At 52.9% G+C, this 18,235-nt stretch overlaps 8 protein-coding genes across 8 annotated transcripts; 6 read left to right on the plus strand and 2 right to left on the minus strand.

Annotated features, from left to right (window-relative positions):
* Window positions 1-893: 893 nt before the first annotated feature.
* Window positions 894-1,865, plus strand: LMH87_001320 (uncharacterized protein; the record flags this gene model as incomplete). Its single annotated transcript, XM_056199379.1, has 1 exon — window positions 894-1,865. The coding sequence occupies one exon, from the start codon at window positions 894-896 to the stop codon at window positions 1,863-1,865; it is 972 nt and encodes a 323-aa protein (XP_056056231.1).
* Window positions 1,866-2,948: 1,083 nt separating this feature from the next.
* LMH87_001321 (uncharacterized protein) lies at window positions 2,949-3,953 on the plus strand (the record flags this gene model as incomplete). Its single annotated transcript, XM_056199380.1, has 1 exon — window positions 2,949-3,953. The coding sequence occupies one exon, from the start codon at window positions 2,949-2,951 to the stop codon at window positions 3,951-3,953; it is 1,005 nt and encodes a 334-aa protein (XP_056056232.1).
* A 520-nt stretch (window positions 3,954-4,473) lies between these two features.
* On the plus strand, window positions 4,474-5,194 carry LMH87_001322 (uncharacterized protein; the record flags this gene model as incomplete). The annotated part of the gene is made up of 2 exons (XM_056199381.1): window positions 4,474-4,843; window positions 4,899-5,194. 2 exons carry the CDS (start codon window positions 4,474-4,476, stop codon window positions 5,192-5,194), a joined length of 666 nt encoding a protein of 221 aa, XP_056056233.1.
* A 915-nt stretch (window positions 5,195-6,109) lies between these two features.
* Window positions 6,110-7,054, plus strand: LMH87_001323 (uncharacterized protein; the record flags this gene model as incomplete). The annotated part of the gene is made up of 1 exon (XM_056199382.1): window positions 6,110-7,054. The coding sequence occupies one exon, from the start codon at window positions 6,110-6,112 to the stop codon at window positions 7,052-7,054; it is 945 nt and encodes a 314-aa protein (XP_056056234.1).
* Window positions 7,055-7,125: 71 nt separating this feature from the next.
* LMH87_001324 (uncharacterized protein) lies at window positions 7,126-9,000 on the minus strand (the record flags this gene model as incomplete). The annotated part of the gene is made up of 3 exons (XM_056199383.1): window positions 7,126-7,511; window positions 7,561-8,340; window positions 8,388-9,000. 3 exons carry the CDS (start codon window positions 8,998-9,000, stop codon window positions 7,126-7,128), a joined length of 1,779 nt encoding a protein of 592 aa, XP_056056235.1.
* Window positions 9,001-10,160: 1,160 nt separating this feature from the next.
* On the minus strand, window positions 10,161-11,853 carry LMH87_001325 (uncharacterized protein; the record flags this gene model as incomplete). The annotated part of the gene is made up of 3 exons (XM_056199384.1): window positions 10,161-10,899; window positions 10,955-11,726; window positions 11,775-11,853. The coding sequence occupies 3 exons, from the start codon at window positions 11,851-11,853 to the stop codon at window positions 10,161-10,163; spliced, it is 1,590 nt and encodes a 529-aa protein (XP_056056236.1).
* A 1,675-nt stretch (window positions 11,854-13,528) lies between these two features.
* LMH87_001326 (uncharacterized protein) lies at window positions 13,529-15,514 on the plus strand (the record flags this gene model as incomplete). Its single annotated transcript, XM_056199385.1, has 3 exons — window positions 13,529-13,640; window positions 13,699-14,063; window positions 14,111-15,514. 3 exons carry the CDS (start codon window positions 13,529-13,531, stop codon window positions 15,512-15,514), a joined length of 1,881 nt encoding a protein of 626 aa, XP_056056237.1.
* Window positions 15,515-16,933: 1,419 nt separating this feature from the next.
* On the plus strand, window positions 16,934-18,208 carry LMH87_001327 (uncharacterized protein; the record flags this gene model as incomplete). Its single annotated transcript, XM_056199387.1, has 1 exon — window positions 16,934-18,208. One exon carries the CDS (start codon window positions 16,934-16,936, stop codon window positions 18,206-18,208), a length of 1,275 nt encoding a protein of 424 aa, XP_056056238.1.
* Window positions 18,209-18,235: the final 27 nt, after the last annotated feature.

The raw sequence follows: 18,235 nt of genomic DNA on the forward strand, positions 1-18,235 counted from the left end.
TGCTGCTGGTGAGTGATCAAGTTGGGGCTCCGTGTCAGAAGGGATCTCGATCTGGTAAGGCTCCGAAGACAAGGCCAAGCGCAAGCACAAGTTGGCTGCCAGCACGAATCAGTCCACCACCTGCTGGTCCATAAATTGAGGGTCCGCATCTGATTCATCATCAAGTGGGCAGAAAGGCAAGCCGAGGAATAGAAATAGATAAGCTCAGCCCGGATTAGCTTGGCCTGGAATTCGGTTGAGAATGTCATGATGACACAGTGCCGAAGCTGAATGCCATCCGGCAAGGCCACCGGCTAACAATTGTCTCGCATATGTCGTCAAACGTCTGTCCCGCGGCGAGCACAGTAAACGAGATCGGTCGAACAGCCACATGCTGTTCTAGCGAAAAACCTGCTACCACAGCTGGCTGCGGACATTAAAACTGCACCCTATGACGGCATGCCACCGTAGGTACCAAATATATCTTGCTTGGATTGAGGCATCATGATTCAAGATTAAGTATTTGTAAGCTTAGTTTCCGGTCGTTCGGTCCATCATGGATGGCTATCCAGTGCATGTTACCTGGATTCCGAATTTGTAAGCTTTGTCACGGGTGGCTCCCTAGTAAAGCTTCGGACTTGACGGATCACGGCAGCAGCATAAATTCACTTCCAATGTCAAAACCACCAGTGTGAGCAACTTGATATGTATACATTTTTCTTGTCCTCTACCATCACCGTCTCTCCCATCGTCTACAGCTTGTAATCCAGCCCAGAATAAAAGGCAACGAACCAACAACAAACAAAAAGACCCCAACAAAAAAGAATACAGAAGAAACTGCAAGCATGGCGGTACTGCAGCGAGCCGTTACGATAGTAAAGCCGGGAGTGGCTGCGTTGGTCAACAACCGGCCGATGCCAACTCTGCGTGAAGGCTATTTGCTGGTCAAGACTGTGGCCGTAGCAGTCAACCCGACCGATTGGAAGCACATTGATCACTTCGTCAAGGAGGCTGGCCCTCTAGTCGGGTGTGACTATGCCGGAATTGTTGAGCAGGTCGGACCCAACGTCACCAAGCAGTTTGCCAAGGGCGACCGTGTGTGCGGAATGGCACACGGCGGCAATGTGTCTCAGCACGAGGACGGTACCTTTGCTGAGCACATTGTCGTAAAAGCTGATGTTCAGATGAAAATCCCAGACAATCTGAGCTTCGAAGAGGCAGCCACTCTCGGCGTCGGCCTCATCACCGTCGGCCAGGGTCTCTACAGGTCTTTGGGCCTTGCGCAGCCGACGAACCCGACCACTGCGGGCGAGACCATCCTGATTTACGGCGGCAGCACCGCGACAGGTGCCTTAGGCATTCAATTTGCCAAAGCCTCCGGCTACAGGGTCATCACTACCTGCTCGCCGCACAACATCGAGCAGGTTCGGGCTCTCGGAGCGGATGCCGTCTTTGACTATCGGGACCCCGAATGCGGCGCCAAGATTCGAGAGTACACCGAAAACCGACTCACTGTTGCCTGGGACACCATTTCCCTTCCCATTTCGGCCAAAATCTGTGCCGATGCGCTGACGAGCGGTGGTGGTGCCAAGTACTCGTGCCTACTTCAGCACCAGTTTCCTCGATCCGACATCAAGCCAGACGTTACCTTGGCCTACACTGCCTTTAACGAAGAATTCAACATTATGAATAAAACAATCCCCATCCTGCCGGGCGATTTCGAATTCATAAAAAAATTTATCGACATCAGCAGAGAGCTGCTACAGACTGGCAAGGTCAAGGTCCACACGCCGCGTGTGGAAAGGGGCCTCGACAAGGTCTTGGAAGGTCTTCAGTTGCTCAGAGAGAACAAAATCAGTGGCGAGAAGCTTGTTTACATTGTATAATGTTTTTTCAACCTCCTTCGGTCTGATTGGATATTGACTTCTCTGCCATCACATCGTTCTTCCTTTTAGACTCGCCGCGAGTGGTTCACCATTCAGAGTAGCATTTTCGGTTGACATTTAACTAGTCATAAATTGCATAAATTGAGCTACTGCCTATTGTCAATTCCTCATTGCTGGGTTCCCATATATGTCATTTTGAAAAAAGTACAATCAAATTTGCCTGTGTCCCCCCACAACGTGGCAGGCTTTCGTGTCCCAAGGCGAAACATGATGACTACTTGCAAACCAGGTGCGCCTCGTCTCAGCCGATCTGCCAATTCTAAACCACACTAAACGAATCCTTCTATCCGCATTTAACCAATTCATTCGATTGCGATCTTTGCGCGGTAATTGCAGCCTCTGTGCGGTTGTTACAGCCCTCTGCGGCCTTTGCGGCCTTTGCGGCCTTTGCGGCCTTTGCGGTCTTTGCGGCGATTGCTGCTGTCATGCTGGCAACATACCGCGCGCGTCGGGCCAAAGTAGCTGTAGAATACTTTTCAATATCGTGTCACAAAAAAGTTCTTACTTCTGTTTCGGGGCAAAAGCTCTCGTCATTTGGCAAAGTGCCAGAAATCGTCGATCGTGGACCGACGGCGAGAGGAGACAACACCCAAATATTCTGCTTCCTTGCATGCTGCCATCAAAATGATTCATGGCTCTTCGCCGAATTTCATATGGGGCAATACTCACTCAATTCTTTTCCCCTGCACCTGCTTGGGGGATTGTCTGCCTGAGAATTACCGCAATGATTCCTCATGATAGCTTGGTGGAGCAACAAATGTCCACAATCTATCCAGAGTTGTGCATCCAGGAGATTTTAACTAAAGCCGCGGCTTGCTTTTTGCTGGACAATTGAGTTGATTGTTAAGCTTTCATTAGTTGCATGATGTAGTCAAATTCTCGTGTTTGTTAGCCGAGCTGTCGGCAGCCGCTACTGGCTGCGTTGTATTAAATAGATGGCATTTGCTTCCCTGGTTGGTTATGAATACCAATCACATCTATCACTTTCGCTGCCACTCTCACAACCAGATCTACCCAGCAATTATGTTCAGCGGTTGGTCTACTGCTCTGTGGGCACTCGTCACTCTATGCGGAGCATCACCGCTTGCGAGCCCCCCGAACACGCTGTCAAATACCAGAACTTTGACTCACATTGTGCATCAGTTTGATAATGGTACCTGGGTCGAGAATATTGCGTCGAGGGCCAACGGAAAGTTGCTCGTCACGCTTCTTGACAGGCCAGAGCTATATGAAATCGATCCGCGCAACCCCAACGCAACACGCCTCGTACACAACTTCTCTGGCTATACCAGTTTATTCGGCGTTTCTGAAACCTCCCAAGATGTCTTTGCAGTGGCTGCTGGCAATTTTTCATCAGCTGAAGGACCTGTCGCAGGCTCTTTCGCGATCTGGAGAGTCGCTCTGGATAGGCAGGGAGAAGTCGAGGTTCTCAAGGTTACCGACATACCTGACGCCGTATTCCTCAACGGAATGACGTCCCTCCCAGCGCCATCAGTTGATATTCTCGTCGGCGACAGCACGCACGGGGTAGTTTATCGAGTTGACATAGCCACTGGGCAGTACTCTGTCGCGCTGCGGGACGAGACATTTCTGCCGCCGCACAACGCCAGCCTGCCTATTGGTATCAATGGCATCAGGATACACGACCAGCACTTGTATTACTCGAATACGTTTCGGCAGCTTTTTGGACGCATTCCTCTCAACACCTCCACCGGGGCTGCTTTGGGTCCATACGAAGTCATAGGCACGGATTTCAAGATTGATGATTTCGCCATTGATGAGCGAAATAGTACATACGCGGCCGCTGGTTTCGTTAATGAAGTTTTCAAAATTACTCAACGTGGCAAAACCAGGCTAGTTGTCGGAAAGACGGATTCCTCGTCGGTATTAGGGGCTACCTCCGCGGCTTTGGGGAGGACTTGGCTAGACAAAGATGTGCTGTACATTACAACATCAGGGGGGCAAGCATCTGTCTTGGATGGGGTATCTATTGAAGGAGGAAAGGTTGTTGCCTTATTTTTAAATTAGTAACTTCATAGACCCAAACTCTAGTTGGAAATTGAACCTGGAATAGCCACCTAACGTGTCGTGCCCTATCCTTTGAGTCTTACAACTGTTTCTGAGTAATGAAATAATATTTATTATGACCCGTCGTCATGAAGAAGGTTCCTTGTAGGTCTAGTTAAGAAGTATGTTGCTGACTGTTAGCAAGGACTGGCTCGAAAGAAGACTCTTGGATATCAATACCAATTCGCACCTAGGATGAGAACATGACGCCAAGCTAGTACTGGGTATAAAAGTGTTGTGAAGTGAGCGGAGAGGTAGGTACCATGTTGTAAGTGGACAGTCCCTGCAGGTTCTGGCCTTGAGAAGGAATTGTCAGCTGCTGGACAATTGAAATAGAGCAGAGTGGATATATATTTGCCTCGGCAACGGCGCTGAGCTAGTCTCGCCGGCCTATATAGCTAGTGGCGTTCCCTACATTCTACGGCGGGCGTGCGTGATTCTACTTCTCGGTTCCCAATTCCCGGTTTCCATGCTACCAAGAATGTCCACTGTACACGAATCCGGTATCCTACTGGTTCTCTCCCGAATCAAAGACACGGCTCCTCTCTCTTCCGATATATACAATGACTGGTATAATCTCATTCACATCCCAGAGATTCTCAACACTGGCGGCATCTCTGATGCTGCAAGGTATTGGGCAGATGGGGACAAGCACGAAGAGTATCCATACTTGGCATTATACCAGGTGCCGAGTATGAGTTTTCTCGACAGCAAAGATTTCGAATCAATTACCGTCCATCACGAGATGCTTCCCGGCCCGACCAATAGCATTCTCGATGTGGCCAGTTTCGACTTTCGGCGATACATACGTGTACATAAATTTGCCAATGGCAATCACCTGCGCCAAGCTAGTAAGGAACCAACCATGCAACTGCAACTGTTGAAATAAGGCTGACTCCGTACAAGCTGGTCTAGACATTTGTTTAATGTCCCTCACGTTCGACTTGCCGCAAGAGCAAGACGATGCACAGGCTTGGCTGCCTAAAAATATCGTGGACCCAGTGGCCGCTTCCACTGACCAGCTGAACGCACAAGTGTATGTGCGGTGGCGCTCGATCTCCGGCAGATACAACTTGTCATCGAGTACAGAGCACGAAATAGCAGAGTACCTAGTCTTGTATTGGGGCCCTAGGAAACTGGCAAACGCTATCCGCCGCCATGCGCCCGCTGATGCGGTCATGTCCATCTACATAAAGCTATAATTTGTCGGCCAGAGACCTTCATCACGCACAGAGCTGCGAGGAAGGCAATATAAAATCTTTATTATGAAATCTCTATAACTATACATATATTTATTACTGAGTTGTATTTCTAATGATAAACCCTTCTCTTAATAGGCCGCACTTGCTTGTGGCATGCTTAGTAAGAACATTCTTTCAGCTTCAACTCAAAGCTAGACGGAAATGCAGCAAAGAAGTACTCATAAAACGTGGGTACTGTTCAAAGCCGCCCATGATGGCGCTTTGTATGAATGCCGCAATCCGGGTGCGCACGAACAAGCACAGTGCTCCCTGACTCAGTCGGCCTGAGCATCAAGAAGGGAATTCTTAAAGCTCTGGTGTGGGTGTGCATAAAAGTAGGCATCGCAATTACTTCGATTATAGAATGTCTGCGAGACTAATTTAAGAGGCTTCAGTAAGGTGCTGTTGAATACACTGAAGCATGACATTGAACTAAAATAAAATGAAATCCAGTGCTGTTATTTAGTTGCTGCAAAAACGACGCAGCGGTCCCGGGTAACCTACGCAATAGACTTGGCTAACGCTGTCTCAACCTCGAGAGCTGACGCAGCGAGAGGAAAGCTATCGCATATAAAAAAGTTCATCAAAGGATCGTTACATTTTAAAAAAAGACACTGAATCGTAGCAACGCCTAAGAAGCCTTACGACTTGGTAATTGCCGTGTCGTCCCAAAGAGGAAACTCCGCCTCTTTGTATCAGCCTCACTCCTCACGACGGGGTGCGAACTTGTCGTATTGGACGCATTCGCGAGCCAGTCGCGCAGGCCTGCCACCTATAAAAGGCCCCAATAGTCTGCGAATAGTAACTACGAAGCAGATCCCGATAACCAGCTTCATTGTGCAGACAGCAGATCAGCTCACCATGACGACCGCGAAAATGACAGACCTCCGCATTGCCACCGTGCAGTTTGAGAATATATCCGCCGACAAAACTGCCAACCTCGCCACCATCCAGCGCTTCGCCGCCGCTGCCGCCACACAAGCATGCCATGTCGTCGCTTTCCACGAGTGCTGCATCCCGGGTTACACGTTTGCGTCGCGCCTCTCCCGGGCGGAGCTCTATGCCGTCGCCGAAGCCGTCCCCTCTGGCGCCAGCACCCAAGCTCTGATCGGCATTGCCAGGAAGGAGAACATTGTGATCCTCGCGGGTCTGTACGAGCGCGATGAAGAAAATCAAGAGATTTACAATACATATGTCTGTGTCTCTGGCGACGGGCTCCTGGCAAGTTTCCGGAAACTGCATCCATTCATCAGCGCGCACCTGAGTGTCGGGAATGAGCTCGTCGTTTTTGACTTGTTGGGCTGGAAAGCGGGTATTCTGATCTGCTACGATAACAATGTTGTCGAAAATGTCCGCGCGACGGCTCTGTCTGGCGCGGAGATTTTATTCGCGCCGCACGTTACCATGTGCACGCCGTCGACGCGCCCCGGCGCCGGATTTGTCGATGCGTCGCTGTGGGCGAAACGCCACGAGGATCCGACGACGCTCCGCGCGGAATTTGACGGATTAAAAGGCCGCGCGTGGCTGATGAAGTGGCTCCCCGCCCGGGCTTACGATAATGGCATCTATGTCGTGTTTAGCAACCCAATTGGCATGGACGACGATCAGCTGAAAAACGGGTGCAGTATGGTGCTAGATCCTTTCGGCGATGTGTTGGCCGAGTGTCAAAAGTTGGATGAGGACATGGCCGTGGCGCTGTGCACGAGGGACAAGTTGCAAGAGGCTGGTGGCTTTCGATACCGCAAGGCGAGACGGCCAGAGGTCTACGGAGACGTCATTGGGCAGGAGAATGATTCGCAACTCAAGGTTGCCTGGATGTAGATGGAGTAGATGAGATAGAAACAGAAACTTTGATTTATGTGGTATATACACCCATTTAATGCCTATCGTTATCATGCGTGATTGGGCGTGTTGTGCGACCCAAAGTACTTGTCCAACTCGCTCTCCAGCTCGCTGCCCTCAATGTGGCGCATCTCCTTGGCGCGCTGCACCGGGTTTACCTTGTCCACGTAGGCGCTTGCAAAAATGACATCGAGCTCCTCGAGGCTGCGGCCCTTGGGCTCAGGAAAGAAGAAGTATACGACGGGAATAATGGCGGCGTTGAAGACGGCAAACATGATGTAGGTTTGGTACCCGAGATTGGCAAAAGCCGGTGGCGTGATCATGACAATCAGGAAGTTGGACAGCCAGTTGGAGCAGGTAGACAGCGCGTTCGCCTGGATGCGAATGCGGAGGTTCGTGATTTCGGCGGGGTACAGCCAAGTCATGCCAAGCCAGCCTAGGCAGGTTAGTTGGGGCCCGGACGGACGGGAATGATATAGACTTACCTATGGCGAAGAAGGTGTTGAAGACAAAGAGGAACACCGTAGCGGTCACTCCGTATGTGGTGTTGAGCTTGGGTGCACCATTGGGAAGCGTCGTTCCGGTAGACACGGTGCCAGCAAGGACGGCCATAGACGCCATCATGCCAAAAGCACCAAACAGCATCAGGGTACGACGACCGGTTCTCTCAATCAGCGGCAGGGCAACCAACGAGGCCAAAAAGTACTCGGTGCCGTTGGCAGCGGCCAACAGTCGGGACATTTCAGAGCTGAAACCGAGAGAGTTCTCAAACAAAAACGTGGCGTAGTAGGTAATGAGATTGATGCCGCAAATCTGCTGGCCAAATTGGGCCGCGACACCAATGAGCGTGCGGCGTAGATTCTGCGACGGACCGCCAGTCAGAAGCTCTTTGTTGCTGAACTTTCCCTGCGCACCTTGAGCCTCGATGCCATCAACAATATTTTGTATCTCCTGCTGAGTCTCTTCGTGATCGACTGGTTTACCGAGCAGACGCGCAGTGACTGCAGCGGCTTCGTCCATTCGTCCGTGCATGGCCAGCCAGCGAGGCGATTCGGGTAGATACATGAGACCCCACATGACGATGAGAGTAAAAAAGCTCTGGAAGGCAATAGGGAAGCGCCAGCGAATGGAGCCTTCCAGGAAGTAGAAGCCAAAGTCAACCCAGTATGCAATCATGATGCCGCCCGAGATGAGGGCACCAGACAGCATGATGAGGAAGCCACGCTTGTGAGGGCGGGCGCATTCGGATTGCCAAGTTGGGATTGCTGCGAAAATTAGATATGAGACGGAGAAAGACATCCTGGTTACTCACTGGAAGTCACCATGCCGTTGCCAATGCCGCCGACAATGCGACCGGCGACAAAGAGGCCGTACTCAAAGCACGCAGCCTGCATGGCGGTGCCGATAATCATAATGAGACTGCCCCAGAATGTCGAGGACTTGCGGCCCCAAGATTCACCGTAAAAGAAAACCAAGACCGCGCCAAGGAAGCACCCGATTTGGTAGATGGCCACACCAGCGGCCTGTGTATTGGCGGACCCGGTACACATGTCGGGGTTGGGGATCGTCGCGGCGTCGTCGAGCCAGCAGATGGGGTTGGCTTGTTCGCGTGGCGTCATGAGAGGTAGGTTCTTCTGGAAGTCATCCAGCGTCAAGAGCGCACTCAGTACGCCCTGATCGTATCCGAACATTAGGAAGCCACATGATGCAATAATGCCGATACAGTTGTTCAGCAGTCTGCCCTCGAGGAGCTTGCCACGAATCGTCCATTCAGGCAAGGAAAACTTGTCCATGAAGCTGCTGCTTGGTTTCTTCTTTTCGCTGGCTTTTTCCTTGTGCGTAGGGCTGGCGGCGGGATGTTGAGTTAGACTGTTGCTGGCATTGCCAGAGTCGGCCGACTGCTCGCGCTTTTCCGTGTCCGCCATGGTGAAGTCGAGCCGAATGAGAATGCGATTCGGAGGAAAGAGAGGTTGAGAGACCCAGTAAGATCGATCTGGGGATTATGGACATTTTGTATTCGCCCATGATACTGTACTTCATTGTAGAAGCCGCCAAGATGTACTTGTGGAGGAAAGCGGGTTGATTTCAGTCTTGGCTGAGGTCACGAAAACCTCTGTGCTAGAGCACGACCCACGAGTTGTTGAAGCGTGCGCCAGTAATCTTATTGGAATATACAATGGCCCATAATTAGAAGCGGGAAAGGGGTTTTTTTGGTAGCAGTCTGGGTCCGGTGTGCTGGCAGGCTGTCCACGGACAGCATGCACAATGAGCCTGACAGCAAAAATTCGTGTTGACGGCACAGTAGCAAATGACGCAGTCAACGGCTGTGTCTCTAGATAGCACCACTTATCTTGCCGTCCTAGCCGTATCTCAATATCAAATTCATTCCCATGTAAATGCCTATCTTAGCGGCGTCCGTTCTCAAATGCCTCTTGTCCAGAGTTGGCCGACCTGGCTCAATCAGGCAACGAGCTGGCGCCCGTACCGCATATAGATTGTGAGCACCAGAACAAATCTTGGCGCCATCATCGACGGAATACCATAGATGGAAAGCCGGGATCGAAGAGGCGTTTTGGCGCGTGTGGCAGCCAGCCTGCTGGTTGGTTGCGATTCAAAATCAGCGATTGGCCTTGCCAGGGTCCATATTAATGACGTCGTGAAAAAGGCTGGCCTCGTGCGAGGCGTTTTAAGGTTAACTTGTTGACTTGGCCTTGCACGCACTTATTGATTTTGTGTGGACCAGGCAATTAGAAAAATTCGTACTGTGCAGGCATGTTATGCTGCGCGACTTGGCTGCCAAGATTACTTGCCTTTTCACTATGTTGCCAAGTAGTAACTGATTCGTGTAGCGTGTCGTGGATCTCTAGCACGTCTTGCCCATGAACCGAACAAAAAAGCTGTGGGTCTGCCGTTTCTGACGGGAGGTGCAAACCCGTTTTCTGTAGCCAATTCGTATCTGGCGAACAGTTGGGGTGAAATTTCTGGTTCTTTTGGGGCAAACCGATGCTTCTTCCAGCCATAAGGACTGCGGTGTTGATAGGCCTGGCAATAATCCCTGAGCGCATTATCGGCGGGTTTTGATAAGCTATGTGGATTCACAGAGAGCGGAAGCCGTCGGGTTCATGGCGAGCAAATGCTGCTCGTCCTCTGCCGGCCCGACATGGAATCCTGCTGCCATGCCCGTACCCATGTGGACCATCATATGGCAGTGAAGCATCCACAAGCCAGGATTGTCCACCAACACTCGCAAGACAACATGCCCGCGCCGAGGAATGCTAATGGTATCCTTGACAAGAGGGTTCTCAAAATTCAATGGCTGCCGCAGCACGCTAGCTGGGTCATACGGGTTGTAGCTGCCCCAGCCTCCGCGGCCCTTGGCTCTGAAGGACGAAAGGACGTAAAACGAATGCCCATGCAAATGCACGGGGTGCGAACCATCGTCCAAATTGTTGATGATGAGGTCTACATGGATAGGGGTGGATCCGCTCTCAATGTAAGGGAAGAACTGGTGTTCGTCCCAATTCTGCCGACTCTGTGAGAGAAGCGGCGTAGACTGCGGCTCCCACGTGGTGTGGTTTATATAACCATGTGGCCGATTACCGAGATGCGACTTGATCATTGTTTTGAGATAGAACAAAATTGTCTTCTGCGCGGGAGGAAGGACGGTCTTAGTGGGAGCCTCGGAAGATAGCTCCGAAAGATCGATACGCGTTTCGATTGCTGCAAGATCTCTGGGTGGCTGGAACTTGGCAGCCAGAGTTGTCTCCGGCAGGGCGGGGAAGGCCTGCTCTTCGATGAGCGCAGGGTTGGGTCGAGAGTAGTTTCTATTGGTGTTAGCCGGTAAAGTTGATCAGAATATGTGGAATTGGTGGCACGGACTCATCATCCAGGTATATGTTGAGCCATGACTGGCTGCTGTAATCGTCTTTCCAAGCAAGCATCAAGTCAGTGCGCTCGCCAGGGTACAGGACGCCGATAGCATCTGCGATGGACGATTGCACGGGGCATCCGCCATCCACCTCGATTGGCTGTAGAGTGGCCCCATCCACCATGAGTGTGATGCCGGAAATGGTGCCAACATTAATGAGTCGAAGTTTCGTTTTGGCAGCCTTGCGCCGAAGTATGGGTGTCATTTTTGCCACTGACTTGTCTGTGCAGTTGAGTGGAAATGCAGCCATCTCCATGGAACAGTCAAATCGGCCATGGCCATTAATTTGCAGAGAGTCTGGCACTGGCTCATCGCCGAGACTTGTCCATCCTGCATACCAATCCAGGACTTCCGCTTGCGGTTGATGAAACCAATCACCTACCATGAGAAGGACGTCCTCGTAGTCATCATGGGGTGCGGCTCGTTGTAGGGGAGGATGAATCACCAATCCACCAAATAGTCCATCGCCACGCTGAACTTTGTGATGGCTATGCCACCAAAACGTACCATGCTCATCATGTCCGATGTTGAAGTCATAAACAAAATCATTGCCGCTGGGTATGGGACATTGTGTTACGCCGACGGCTCCGTCCATGGAATTGTTGCCTCTCATTTGCAGACCGTGCCAGTGTAGGGAAAGGCCTTCATCAGTGAGGTGGTTGTGCACATGAATAACAATTCTATCCCCAGAGCGAGCCTCAATTGTTGGTCCAGGAAATTCTCCTGCAGCACGAGGTCAGCATATACTGTATCCGGTGCGAGGCGACTTACCATTGACAAGATAGACTTGCTTTTCGACACCATCTGGACTGCGCGTTCCAGTTGTGACTGTCCAGTCAAAACGTAGCATTTTTGCATCTCGATTGCTGTGCTTTTGCGGATGCAATGGGATAGCAACCTGGTTGTGCGGTTGAGGCTGCTTGTTGACCAGCCGTTGCGGATGCAAACCGAAGTATGGTCCAACCAGCAGCATCGCCACACTGAGAAAGACAACTGTGACAAGCCCCAGTGACACACAACTTGTCAACGAGGGTTTTCTAGACTTTGTTGACATGGTATCTCGCCATTTCACTTGAATGGTTTGCTCTTGCATCTCGATGCTCTGGTCGTCACTGGAATCATCTGAAGTTGAGTTCAGCTTCCGATGAGGTTCGTGGAAGCTAGTTTCAGCACGCATTCTCACAGAGCGGCTAGCCTAAAAGGCGAAGTCTTTTCTTTACCGCGGCTACCCAAGTAGAGCGCTGGGACAAGAGATACGGGCAACAGACAGCCTCAGCGCGGATCGAGGCAGGGCCGACAGCTTTGTGCCAGTCGTGGGGCAGGCGGCATTTGCGAAGTCTCGAGGAGGCGAGGGTATGATGATCACTTGGTGGCTAGAGCCTGTTCAGAGGCTTCGGTGTCGAATTGGTTGGGTTGCATTAGAGGCGTTGAAGGACGACAAGTCATTTGAAATTGGATGCATTGTATAGGCTGCGTTTGCATGTAAATGGTTCGAGATAGCGGGAGACGGCAAGCCAGCCAAGACTGCCAGCTGGGGCACGTGTACAGGGAACCCCGCCGCGTGGCCGCTAAAAGACCGCTAGAGGACCGCTAAAGCTGGCCTCAGGGCTTGCGTTAGCGGAGCGGCCCCTTGGGGAACCCGCTGCGGGAGCAACTTTCAGGGACTGTCACTGTGTCCACTGGGGCTGCCGACGATCAGCGCTGCCGTGATGCCCCAAGTCAACGAGCGAGGTTTTTTTCACAGGCGCAAACAGAATATTGAACACGACCGAACTCAGCAAACAATTACCCGGAGATGGCAAGATTTTCAGCAAATTTTCGGCCGTCCTACCTGATCTTGTATGCGCAAACGGCTCGGATTGGGACTCGGCTCTTCGATTACGCCTATTTAGGTACCCAGATAAGAGACATGCCTCGACCGCCTCCTCTGCACTTGCACCTGGTGGCGACCTTGCAGGGCTTACCCACAGGGCTGTGACGCTAATTCCAGGGCCTACCTACACCCACTGCATTTGCAGCCTCCACACTGCAAATCAGCACCCTCTGGGTACCTAGGTAACTACTTTGTTAGCACTGGTCCACCGTGACCACCATCATCAATCTAGACCGCCAAGCCGCCTCTAAGCTTCCGTCTCAACATTATCACCGTCTGTACGAGATGTATCGCTTGGCCTCGTGCGCCTCGTGCAGCATCGCCGGTCCCTCGTGGACCCCACACCACTATGTATTCTATTGTCCACATGGACTGCCCTGGTGATTGTATTGGATAAACTCTACGTTACATGGCCGGAACAGACTCTCCCGCCAACCCGACAAACACGTTCTCCGTCCCCGCGACGCTCGGCCGCGCTCTGAGAGCATGGCATGGGGTTTGCGCGCTCCGCTGGCCACGCCGGCCCAAAAACTCGGATCAAGGTTGGCACTCGAGCTGCTGAAGAAGAGTTATATCAACGGGCCCCGTCGCGGTCGCCCCAGTCCTCGAGATGCTGATTCAACTCCTCTTGCCTTGGTGCTACCCTGCCATCATGAATACCCTCCGGATTGCTGCCTCGGCCGTCACTGCGCTCCTCTACTGGTCCCAGCCCGTCAGCGCCGGTAGCCTGGCCGATATTGACCATGTCGTCCTCTTCATGCAGGGTGAGCACATCCCTACCCTTGCCCAAGACACTGGGTGACACTGGCTAACACCATGTAGAGAACCGTGCCTTTGACCACTACTTTGGCACCATGCCTGGTGTCCGTGGCTTTGCCGATGCCAACCTCCAGATGAACGGCGATAAGCCCGTCTGGAACCAGGTTGTCAACTCCCAGATGACCACCAAGGCCGATCACATCAACCCTTGGTATCTAAACTACCTTGGCGGCCAGTGGGATGACATTACTCAGTGCATGTATGCTGGTAGCAACGGCTGGGATGCGAACCATGCTGCGTGGAACCATGGCACCAACGACCACTGGGCCATGAACAACACCGTCTACAGCATTGGCTATTTTCAGCAAAAGGATATTCCCATCCAATGGGCCCTTGCTGACGGTTGGGTCATCGGCGACATGTACCAGGTATGCAACTCACAGTCAGTTCTGAAGCGCCCGCTAACCGTTCGCAGGAGGGTGTTGTTGCCTCTACGAGCCCCAACAGAGTCACCTGGGTCTCTGGCTCCATCAACTCCCCCGGTAGCCCTCAGAAGCCTGATCAGGGTGGCAACCCGTACATTGACAACAACGAGACGCCTGGCTGTGAGGCTGGCGGCATTAACTGCTACCCGCTCAAGTGGAAGACGACGGGTGAGATGTTTGAAAAGGCCAACGTCTCCTGGTCCGTCTTCCAGGACGCCGACAACTTTGACGACAACCCGTACGCCTGGTTCGGCCAGTTCCAGGATGCGCCCGAAGGTTCTCCTCTCTACAAGAAGGGCATGGCTGGCTCTTCCATGGACTCCTTTTACGAGCGCGCCGCTAACGGTACCCTGCCGGAGCTGTCGTATATTATCGGCCCTACGGTGCTCTCCGAGCACACCCCATACATGCCCAAGGATGGCGGCTGGCTGCAGCGCAAGATTGCCGACGCCATCATCAAGTCGCCCAAGTACAACAAGACCGCGCTCATCTACTCCTACGATGAAACCGGCGGCTGGGCCGATCACGTCGACCCTTTCCGTTCTCCCAAGGGGACTCCCGGCGAGTGGCTCGACGACCCCTACGGCAAAAATGGCTACACCTTTACCGGCCCTGGCTACCGCGTGCCCTTTTATATCATCTCGCCCTGGACGCGCAATGGCGGCGTTTATACTGAGCACACCGACCACAACTCGCAAATCCTCTTCCTTGAGAAGTGGCAGGAGGCCAAGGGCCGCGATGTCAAGACAGACGAGATGGTTCCCTGGCGTCGCGAGAACATGGGCGACCTCGTCAACGCGTTCGATTTTGTGAACCCCAACTACGAAGTCGTCGAGCTGCCTGACACGCCTGAGCCACACAAGAACTCCAAAGGCCAATGGGACGGCGCCTCGTACTGCCGTGCCACACACTCGGATCACCAGCCCCCGGCGCCGTACACTGGTCCCGGTGCCATCCAGGACATGACCACGGTGGTCGGTGAAGGCTTCAAGTCCGTCCGCGGCAAGTTAACTGAGGGCCGCTACCTGACCTTTGAAAGCAATGGTCAAGCACTCACAGCCATGAAGTGTGGCGGTAACAAGAAGCCCATCATGCAGGCGGCGACGCCCAAGCACGATAAAAAGGCCCAGCGCTGGGTTGTGCACGCCGTGGAGCTCGGCGGGAGCGACTTCACGCTAAGCAATGTAGCCTGCGGCGAGTACATCTGCCAGGGCGGCGTCTTTTGTGATAGCAAGGATAAGGCGGCCGTGTTCACCATTGGGTACACGTCGGGCAAGGGCTACACGCTGTTGGAGAAGCAGACTAGCGAGTACTGGGGCGCGGGCAAGGGCAATGGCGCGCCTTCGGCAAGCAAGGAGCCTGGCTACTGGCAACTGTTTAGCGTCAAGTATTAGAGAACATGAACAGGGTCATGGTTATTCTTAGTACATAGTATTGGTAGCAAATCACGCGTAAATTGAATCCACTTCCATATAGTCCTGCGCGGTCTACACCACGTCCGTTGGCTGATTGGTAGCATTCCCACTCAGTTTCCGTAAAAGGGTGGGAAGCACGGCGTGGTTCCCCGCGCCGAGCCCGTGCCCGCCGCCCTTGCAGATGGTGTGGAGAGGCAGCGCGGAGCGTCAGCAGATTAGCGAAGGGGGCGCGAATCCCTCGCGGTCTTGGAAGCGTATACCATCTCCCGGGACCGCGCGCTCTTGGTGTCTTTTTACATGAGCTTCCTCTTTCGGATAGTGGTCTCGTGACGGAGCTGGTGCAATGCCGCGGTCAGGGGTTTCCGGAGTTTGCAGTAGTATATCATCTGATAGCGGCGCAATTTTATTTTGTTGGCCAGAATGGCGCTTCCGATGAGTGGTTGCAGTACCTGGGCGGTGATGATCATTCGATGAGAGCTAGGGCCATTTTAGTCACGGATTAGGATGGTGATGTGAATAGCGGAGAGTGCTGGTGACACGCGATCCACAGAGGCTAACCAGTTGACTTGATGTAACAAGCTCGGGTGCTGCTGATAACGATCAATAATTTACTCATGTCATGGATTTAAGAGGGCGGATGTGTAGGTCAAATCCCTTGAGTCGAAGCTATAGGGTAATCATCTCGTCAGCGACACGGTATGGGGTAATCGGCAATCAGGGAGGTCTTTATTCGCTTTGAGGAGGATGGATAGCAGCCTAGCCGTGTACAGAAAGGTGGTTCGACCCGGTGTTGCTCAATACACCGAGCTTTGGTATAAGTGCTCCGGCTTCGGCCGTTGACAATGATTTACACGGGCACTAATCGCCGTATTTTGAAGCCTGCACTGGTCATGTGCTCCAAGCCCTCTAGACAAATTGTGAAAGTCTGAGTCACTAAAAGACACCATATGAAAGTTTATTTAACGGGCTTGAGATGCAGTTGCAAGGCCCATCTGGCGTCAAAGCCAAGTCCGAGCTGCACGTGTAGGCGTGTAAACTACCCGACACCAAAAATACAACGCAGTGACATGCACAATGCTATTATTTACTGTTGCTAAAGCGTTACCCTGCATCCAGAAATTTCTCGTCCAATAGTTTTCGAGCGTGAAATCGTTTCTATATGGCCTAGGTGCTGTGTTTCTGTTCATGGTTCCCCCACGCAATCCCTACGGGTGGTGAGAAATAGCCGTCGGCTTTTCCCCCACCTTTTGGAATCGGCAATGACGATACAGACAGGCCCGAGCAGCTCGGATATCAATACCGGACACGGGTGCGAGGACGAATTTTCGGGACTGCTACCCTGACGACCATCATAGAAAGTGTATTTCCCCCGCGTTTCTCTCCCGGACGTGCTCCGCCATGTTCACCATCATCGCCGACGCTCTCAGCAGGTTCCTCGACGCTTCAGAAACAATCAGCCAACAATACAGAATGAAAAGCATACTCAAGACAGCCCGTCTGGCACTCCCAAGGGTACTAGCCCTGACCTCTCTGGCGACTGCCACCACCACCGGCCGATGCACTACCGACGAAGACTGTAGCCTCAACGGCATCTGTAACACCCGCTGCGGCACCTGCGCGTGCGATGCAGGCTGGACCGCCGGTGACTGCGGCGTGCTGGATATCCGCCCGGCGAAGCGGCACAGCGGCTACAACCGCACCGCCGAGGACACGTCCTCCTGGGGCTCACGCATCATGCAAGATCCTAAAGATCACGGCTTGCATCACCTATTTGCCGCCGAGTTTGCGCACGGGTGCGGCTTGGACTACTGGGCGCCGTACTCGCGCATCGTCCGCGCCGAGTCGCGTCATGGTCCCGCGGGTCCATATGCCTTTGCAGATGAGGTCGCCGGTACCTTTGCGCATAACCCAACGGTGGTGTACAGTCCCGCGGACGAGGAGTACCTCATGTACTATATTGGCTGCGAAACCGAAGTCGCGCCGCAGTGCACTAGCAAGCAGTTTACTTGCGGCCCGGGGAATCAGAACAATGGCGAGAGTGGCATCTCGCTCAAGGCGAGCAAGGACTTGAAGTCGTGGATGGACGTAGGACAGGTCTTCCAGGGAAAGGATAACAAGGACTGGGACGCCGATGTGACGAATCCTTCCGCGTTTCCACTATACTCGGACGCCGGCGACAAGACGGACGCAATCCTGCTGGCGTACCGTGGATGCCCGTACGACTGCGGCGGCAGCGAGCAGGTCAACATTGCCTTGGCCAAGGACGGGTACAAGGGACCGTACAGCAAGATGCAGCAAGACCCTATCTTCAGCCAGGGCAACGAGGATCCTTTTATCTGGCGTGACAAGCGTGGCCACTGGCACATCTTGATGCACTCGCTCGAAGCGGAGGGCGGGTTCGGCGACGGGCCCAAAGTTGGCCGACACGCCTACGCGAGGAATTACACTGGTCCGTGGACATTTTCAGAGCGGTCGCTGGCATTCAACACAACCGTGCACTATGATGATGGAAGCACAATCAAGTTCTTTCGGCGCGAGCGTCCGCAGCTCATGTTCTCGACAGACGGAAAGATGACACCGTTGCTGCTGACGACAGGCGTGCAGCCGCGCAATAGCCCAATGAGCTATACTGCCATTGTGCCTATCGGTGATGCCGGTGTCAGGGCCCAGTAATGTTTTTGAATAGCATACATGATCATT

The sequence above is a fragment of the Akanthomyces muscarius genome, chromosome 6, assembly GCF_028009165.1.
Source record: "Akanthomyces muscarius strain Ve6 chromosome 6, whole genome shotgun sequence".
Classification (NCBI taxonomy): domain Eukaryota; kingdom Fungi; phylum Ascomycota; class Sordariomycetes; order Hypocreales; family Cordycipitaceae; genus Akanthomyces; species Akanthomyces muscarius.